The sequence below is a fragment of the Glycine max genome, chromosome 15 (genome assembly GCF_000004515.6).
Source record: "Glycine max cultivar Williams 82 chromosome 15, Glycine_max_v4.0, whole genome shotgun sequence".
Classification (NCBI taxonomy): Eukaryota; Viridiplantae; Streptophyta; class Magnoliopsida; order Fabales; family Fabaceae; genus Glycine; species Glycine max.
The window spans coordinates 35,006,782-35,015,352 of record NC_038251.2 but is presented as its reverse complement, the minus strand read 5'-3'; the positions used below and the strand labels follow the sequence as shown (position 1 = coordinate 35,015,352).

The following is an 8,571-nucleotide window of genomic DNA, read 5'->3' as shown; positions in this document are numbered from 1 at the left end:
TATTACGGATCTGCTGTTTCAGGTCGATGATCTAAGGCAGAAAATTGTGACAGAGCAGGCCAAACGCAAGGAACTCCAGGAGAAGGCCGCTAACTCGATTCAGAAACTGGTTGATGAAAAAGGGAGGGAAGGCCTGAAGGCCTTTAGCGCATCACAGGCTGTAGCAGATGAGGCAAAGGTTATGGAGAGTGCTGACCAGGTCTTAACTAAAGAGATGGCCACCTTGAAAAAGCTGTATGGGGATTTGGTCATGAATTAGTAGAACTTGTGATTTCTTTATTTCGAATTCTGTATTTCGATTCTACTTTTTGATGTAATATTGACAAATGCCCTTTTGTGGCAATTTACTGTTATCGCCATTTTTATGTTTCCAGTATTTCTCTTATTCTATGCTTATTTTAACTTCGAGCAGTGTTGGTTTATATTTTTTCAAATATTTACCATTTATACTCAAAGTACGTTTCTGAGGGGTTAGCTCCTCCACCTCATAAGCACCATTCGAATAAATCTGAATTATTTTAAACGGTCCTTCCCAATTTGGGGACCATTTGCCCAAGGCTCGATCCTTACTATCCATGGGCAGGATAACCTTCCAAACTAAATCTCCAATATTAAAAGTTTTTGACTTCACTTTCTTATTATAAGCTTTAGCAACTCTTTCTTTTTGTTTAGTCAAAACTTCTAATGCTCTTAATCTCTCCTCATCTAAATCAACCAAATCATCTGACATCATTTTCCAATAATGGTCGATTGGAATGTCCATTTGTTTTTGTATCCTGGCTGATTGCAAATGTATTTCGACCGAAAGTACAGCATCATGCCCATAAGTCAGTCGAAATGGGGTAGTATTAGTTGATTCCTTAGGAGAATTTCTACATGCCCATAGAACTTGATCTAACGTTTTATTCCAATTTCTTGGTTTTTTGGGCAATGTGTTTTTTAATCAAGTTAATTACAATCTTATTGGCTGCTTCAACCTGACCATTTGCTTGCGCGTAATATGGTGTTGAGGTTAATAATCGAAAGCCAGTTTCTTTGGCAAATTCTTGCATTTTTCGTCCAGTAAAAACTGAACCTTGATCAGTGGTAATCGTTTCGGGAATACCATACCTATAAATAATATAATTTTGAATGAAACTAATTACTGCTTCCTGATCAACATTTGGCAAAGGGACTGCTTCGATCCATTTTGTAAAGTAATCGACACCAACTATGATATAACGCTGGTTCTTAGAAGAAGCAGGCTTGATTTCACCAATTAGGTCCAAAGCCCATCCTCTGAAAGGCCAAGGTTTGATTATAGAGTGTAACTCACTAGCAGGTACATGCTGTATTCCTGCATGCTTTTGGCATTCCTGACAGCCTTTAGCAAATTCTATGCAGTCTTTTAACATCGAAGGCCAATACAAACCTCGTCGAAATAAAAGCCATTTCATTTTATCGCCTGCTTGATGTGATCCACAAGCCCCACTGTGAACATGGGAAACTACCAAGTATGCTTCTGATTCACTTAGACATTTCAGCAACACTCCTTCTGCAGTCTTTTTAAACAAATCATTTCCCACAATCATGTAATTTAAAGCCCTATATTTGATCTTTCGAGCCACATTACCTATTGGATTTTCCAAATATTCAACAATGGACTTTCTCCAATCATTATCTAACATATTGTCAATGGCCAAAATTTGAATTTTTCTCTGGAGATCATCCATGCTTTCATCTTCATTATTTTGTGGTGTACTTGCCCCCACAAGTTTTGGCATTGGCAATTTAGTGCTTAATGGCTCTGGTAATACCAGTTTATCTTTTATTTCGATCAACTGAGTTAACTTTTCCTTCGACATTTTGTACCCTGAAGCTATTTGGGCTAAATCATTTGCTTCTTGGTTTTCTTGTCGAGGTATATGCTCAATGTTAATGTAATCGAAATGATTCAGAAGAGAACTTGCCATAACAAAATATTTTGCTAAGTGTTCATTAATACATTTGTATTCTTGTGTTAATTGTCTCAACACTAGTTCTGAATCACCCCTTATGTTAACATTTCTTGCCCCCAAGCTAATTAAAATTTCAAGGCCTGTAATTAGAGCCTCATACTCAGCCTCATTATTAGAACAAAGCCCTTTGATTTTATATTTGAATTTAGTTGGAACTTTATTGGGAGATATTATTAAAACTCCAATTCCAGTTCCACGTTTGTGTTTCGAACCATCGAAATACAAAATCCAAGGCTCTGTATCGACATAGTCTTGCGGCATTTCGATCACTGAGTGATCTACAATAAAATCTGCCACAATTTGACCCTTAACAGATTTCAAAGGCTTGTACATTAAAGAATATTCTGTTAATGCCAAAGCCCATTTTCCAATTCTACTGTGTAAAATAGGTTTTGACAACATGTGCTTAATAATATCATAATGAGAATATACATAAACATCAACAGGCTTTATATATTGCTTAAGTTTTGCACAAGAGAAATACAAACAAAGACAAAGTTTTTCTATGGCATTATATCTAGTTTCTGCATCATTTAGTACACGACTAAGATAATAAATTGCATGCTCTACGCCATCATCATCTTCCTGAGCCAACATGCTACCAATGGTCTTGTCAGACGCAGCAATATACAACTTCATAGTCTTGTTTCGACTAGGAGGCATTAACACAGGAGGCTTGATCAGATATTCTTTAATTTCATCGAAAGCCTTTTGATGCACTTCATCCCATTTGAATGGTTCATTTTTCTTGAGTCGAAGTAATGGCGAAAAAATTTGAGCTTTGCCACTTAGATTCGAGATGAATCGCCTCAAGAAGTTGATTTTTCCTAGCAAAGACTGAAGCTGTTTTTTGGTCGAAGGAGGCTTCGTCTCAAGAATAGCCTTTGTCTTGTTTTGATTTATCTCAATGCCTTTTTTATGCACCACAAAACCAAGGAAATCTCCTGCACGCACACAAAAAGCACACTTTAATGGATTCATTTTTAATCCATGTTTCCTCATTCGTTCGAAAGATTGCCTAAGGTAATCCAAATGGCTATCTTCTGAGGAGGATTTGATGATTATATCATCAATATAAACTTGCATAAATGTGTCAATAAAATCATGAAACATGGAATTCATGGCCCTTTGATAAGTGGCCCCAGCATTTTTCAACCCAAAGGGCATAACTACCCATTCATAAGTGCCTAAAGCACCAGGGCATCGAAATGCTGTTTTTGACACATCACTTTCAGCAATAAATATTTGGTTATAACCAGAATAACCATCTAACATGCTTAAAAATTCGAAGCCAGCTGCTGAATCTACCAACATTTCCGCTACTGGCATAGCATATTCATCTTTAGGTGTAGCATTATTTAAATCCCTAAAATCTATGCATACTCTAAGAGTTCCATTCTTTTTAATGACAGGGACTATATTTGCTAACCATTCGACATACCTGGCAGATCTGATGAATTTACACCTCAGCAGCCTTTCGATCTCTTCCTTAATCTTGGACATGATTTCTGGTGCGAATCTTCTTGGTAGTTGTTTTACTGGTCTTTTTCCCTCCTTAATAGGTAATTTCATTTCGACCATTTCTCTGCTTAACCCAGGCATTTCGTGGTAATCCCAAGCAAAACAGTCTTTAAATTCTCTAAGAAGAGGCACCAGCTTTTCTTTTAGACTTGAGGTGATATTGGCACTGATATAGGTTGGCCTTTTTATCGAGCCATCTCCAATGTCGATCTCCTCCAAAGGATCTTGAGCCTGCATCTTTGGCACCTCACTTATGGGATTTTTCTCAAAACCCAGTGGCTCATCATCATAAATGCAGTCCAGTCTTCGATCCTTTGTTTCTTTGTTTTCATGATCTTCGATCTTGGCTTCAACTGCCATATTTTGTTGTGATTCAGCCTCCAAGGCCGTATTTAGTCTATTTTCGGCCATATAAGCCGTAATTCTGGCCCATGCAGTGGCCTCAGGCATATTAATCTTCATATATATTCCACCCAGTTGGTGGAATGACCCCATCTTTAGAGGAAACTGCATCAATTTCCTCCCTCTCCCATATAAACCCATGGGTAGGATGGAGTTTAACAGAGTGGATAACATTGTCACTTGGCTCGAAAACAGTCTCCTTGTCACCACAAGGTGCTATGTTAGCCAAATTTTTGTCAAAGGTTTGTGGAGTAACATTATCAACCTCTGACTTATAGAAGCTTTGATCTGCCTCTATATTTTCAACAATCCCATCCTCCCTCTAGATAATGAGTTTCTGGTGGAGAATAGATGGCACAGCCCCAACTCCATGGATCCATTCCCTTCCTAATAGCAAGTTAAAATTAGCCTTGGACTGTATCACCAGGAATAAAGTTGGTCGAACTATACTGCCTACAGCAACATCTACTTGAATGGCTCCCAAAGAATAGCCAGTTTTGCCCTCATAATTAGAGAGCACAATGTTGTGGGCAGATAGATCAGTGTCATGTTTCCCGATCTTGTAGAGCATAGATCGAGGCATTAAGTTGACAGCCGCTCCTCCATCTATGAGCACTTTGTTGATTCCAACATTCTCAACTTTTGCCCTGATGAAAAGAGGTTTAAGATGACTTTTCATCTGAAAATCTGGCTTTTCGAAATAAGCTAATTGTTCTTCCACACAGCCATTGTTCATAACATAATAGCACACTGGCTTTGGGTCAGCCATATCAAAATGATCGAACTCACCTTCGATCTCAGTAACCTCAGACTGGACATCATATTCAGATGGCAAGATAGATACCACACAGATGACATCAAAGTCTGGTTCAGAATCCAGTAGATCCTCATCCTCCATCTTATCTTCATCTACTGGAGGCAGGAGTCTCTCTTTTACTGGCCTCCTAGATACTTCTTTATACTGGCCCGTTTGCAGATTCTGTTGGGCCAATTTCTTCTGACGCTGGAACCTGCGCCATTGGGTCCTCGTCATAGGATTCTTTCCTCTGTAATTGTTCCTATAAGAGTACCTATTAGCCTCCTGTGGGCCAATTTGCTTTGTTCCACTCGAACCACCTACTTCCATGGCCCCTTTGTTGAACCTTATGAGTCCCTTGTGCATCCATTTTTCGACCGGAACTGAACCAGGAGGAGCGAAAGTATTCCTTCAACCAGACTTCTGATTATTGTTCGACTGCACCATAACCCTTTTGCCTTTATCGAAACGTTGGTTCTGCTCTGCCCCCTTGTTAATAACTTGGTATTTTTTGAGGCCCTCAGTAGCCTCCCTATCACATACTGCACTGCAGCGAGGGCAGAGCATCACACTCTTGCTTTCGAGTTTGCATCTGTTCAAGAAATCAATTAGATCCTCCTCAGCCTGAGGATACACAACCTTCATTTGTTCGTTGTAATCCTCTTCAGATATGCCCTGAACTTGCACCTGAGACAACTCCATTGTTTCGACCATCATTATTTCTTGGGGTTCTACATAGAGAGTTTCAGCAGCTTTGGATGTTTCAGCATTTGCCTGGGCAACCTTTGGTTTCTCACCAAATTTGAGTCTCCCTTCGTTGAGAGCCTTTTGAACCAAATCCCTGAAAAGAACACAACATGAGGTTTTATGGCCAAGGAAATTATGAAATTTACAATAACCCCTTTTCTTCTGTTGTTCGACTGGGGGTACTTTCAAGCCCTTAGGAACAACAATTTGGCCATCTGTGACTAATAAATCAAATATTTCATCACATTTAGTTATGTCAAATGTATAAGTTTTAGACACAAATTTATCATTTTTAGGTTCAACAGGGTTTTTTCCATTGGAAGGTCTAAGGAGTTTACAAACATAAGGAGGTCCAGGTTTTAATTCTGCTAAATCAACCTCATTGTCCTCGATATCTTCATAAATAATATCGAACTCCTGGTCACTGTCATTGGTTTCAACGTACGCAACCTTTTCCTTCTTGTGGAACTTAGAATTTCTAGCCTTTTCAGCCTTCAATCGTTCGAGTTGTCGAACTCTATCAGCCAATTGAGCCATATCCCTTAAATACTGGGTATCTAATTTCTTTCTAATCGAGTAGTCTAGGCCACCAGCAGCCATTTCGACTAATTCATGTTCAGGGACTTGGGTGAAACACCTTGCCTTTAAGAGTCTGAATCTGTTCAAATAATCATCAATTGATTCAGGTGCCTTACGTCGAACGCTGGCTAATTCTTTAAGGCTTATCTTAGACTGTCCCATATAGAATTGCTCATGGAAAATCCTTTCCAATTGGTTCCAATTATGTATGGAATGAGGAGGAAGGGTAGTAAACCATGTAAAAGCATTTTTAGTTAAGGAATTAGGGAAATATTTCATTCTTAAATTTTCATTATTAGCCAAATCCCCTGCCTCGACCAAATATCTAGCAACGTGTTCGACAGTGGACTCATTTGTCTCTCCTGCAAACTTAGTAAACTTAGGGATTTTCACACCCCTTGGTAATTCTGTCTGTAACACATACTCAGATAATGGAGACACAAAATTGGGCCTGTGAAAGCCCAAGTTCAAACCATTCTGTACTAAAATTGTTTCGACCATTTGGGCTAGGTTATTCTGCCTATCGAAATGGTTTTGTTGAATATTCCCTATTACTTCATCAGCATTTTGGTTTCTATTTACCAAAACTATACCAGGGTTTGGTTCGACCTGTTGGGCTGGTGGCTCTATGCGTGCCAATGGTTGTGGTGCTTGAGCCATTTGCATCCCTGGATTGTTAGGCATCTATATCTCTTGGATAGGCGCCTGTATTTGGATCTGTCGAATTGGTGGTTGCTGTACGGGTGGTGCCCCAAAAAAGTCGGCAATTCGACTTATTTGATTTGTTAACATTTGGTAACTATCATTTGTATTTTGAATTAAGGGGTTAATGACAGTTCCTATTTGTTGTGTTAACATGTTAACCATATCATGGTTACTTTCATCCATTTGTTGTCTGAGTGACAAAACGGATGTATTGGTTAAATGTTGAGGAATTACCCTACCTTGATTGCCCGCTACAGACCCTGATGGAGAGAACGTATTAAGATTCTCTACATTTGGTTGAGAGTTTTGCAGCCCTGCCATCAAAGATGTAGGCATGCCATATAGAGGGTTTTGAGGCGGTCGAAAGGGACTTCCACTGGGATTCCCTAAACTGGGGTTATTCCATGGGGCAAAAGCAGACGCTGACGTGGTCGAACTTGCCAACGTCATGTTGGTCATGGGAGAAGTTACCCCTGTCTGATTCATAACCGTCGAAGCGGTCGAACTTATCGTGCCAACAGTTTGGTCAGGAATTGCTCCTATGCCAGAATTTATATTGGCATTACTGACAGATGTCTGCGTTGGTTGCCCCTCCATATTTGGAAGGTCATTGTTTCGATTACTTGGGGGTGGTCTAGCCATCCTTGCACAAGTTTTAAATTCTGTTAAGTGTGGAACAGATTTCCCACTTCTTAAATGCATACAAGATCAAAACAATTAAGAGTGCAATAAACCAACAGCACTAAATAAAACTTTAATAATAATTTAAAGCAGAAACACACAATTGACCGGTCCCACTGGGCGTGCCAATTTGTTTACGCTGAAATTTGGTAAACAATCGCTAGTCTAATCGAGTTGCTTGCGAGATCGACTAGTGAATCTCAGGAGCATGCCATTTGTGTGTTTGCATTTAAATGTAAAACCTTTAATGTTCATCCTTGCAACAAACATTCATTGGTTTGAGATTTGCAGAAAGTAAAGTTCTTTGAAAGAAACGAAATGCTGGAAGTAAATTGCCAAGAGAAAGGTAAAATGCAGAATTTAAGGGGTCAACGAGTTCATTCAATCGAATGAACCATTTAAAAGACAGGAATTATAAAGTGAAACGTAAATTGCATTGCACTAGAAATGTAAAGTTTACAGAAACTTAAAATGGTTCACAATCATACATTTTCCTTGCGTACTCGTTTCTCTCTGCGCTGGGTACTTTGAGTGTATAAGGATTTGTAGAAATGATTTGCGACCCCGAAATCTGCCTAAAAAACTGCTATATATAGACATTCGAAAATAAACTGCCCTAACGGTCGAATACTATCCTAATGCCAAGTGTCCTGCTACGTACACCTTGCATGCACATAACTGCTCCTTAGAACGGTTACCCACATTGCTCGAAGTCGAACTAATTTTGTGAAGTTTTGTCAGAAATTGCGCCAAATCCAGAAATCTTGTTGCCTTGACTTCGATTCGACCATACGCCAGCTCGATTTGCCCAATGGTTCGAAGCCCTCTTTCTTGTCTTAGCCTTGTATTTTGTAAATACTTCCTTGAACCTGTGAATCCTTTCTAATAGCACTTTCTTTCTTTTCGATTCAACAGACTCTGACAAGATTCTTGCTCTTTAATACGCTTCAAAACTCAAGACGACATCTAATACGTATTTAGAGCATATTTTAGCTTATCAAAAATATGGGCTAACACCAGTCACAACTAACAAGCTTCAATTGGCTTATGACGATTAAACCCGAGAGGAAATGTGTTGTCACATGAGATTAAACTGATTATATTGGGTAAATGCTTCAACACAATTTCAAAATATAGATCAAG

General features: G+C 39.1%; 1 protein-coding gene across 1 annotated transcript; it reads right to left on the bottom strand.

Moving 5' to 3' along the window:
• Positions 1-5,127: 5,127 nt before the first annotated feature.
• LOC100819723 (uncharacterized) lies at positions 5,128-6,726 on the bottom strand. The gene is made up of 2 exons (XM_006598443.1): positions 5,802-6,726; positions 5,128-5,684 (listed from the first exon to the last, which is right to left on the bottom strand). The coding sequence occupies exons 1-2, from the start codon at positions 6,724-6,726 to the stop codon at positions 5,128-5,130; spliced, it is 1,482 nt and encodes a 493-aa protein (XP_006598506.1).
• Between the last annotated feature and the right edge of the window lie 1,845 nt (positions 6,727-8,571).

Coding starts and splice junctions, on each gene's coding strand:
- LOC100819723 (XM_006598443.1), bottom strand. CDS start 6,726: ATGCCTAACAATCCAGGGATGCAAATGGCTCAAGCACCACAACCATTG. Junction 5,685..5,801: donor ACCTGGACCTCCTTATGTTT/GTAAACTCCTTA, acceptor TTGATTTATTAG/TCACAGATGGCCAAATTGTT.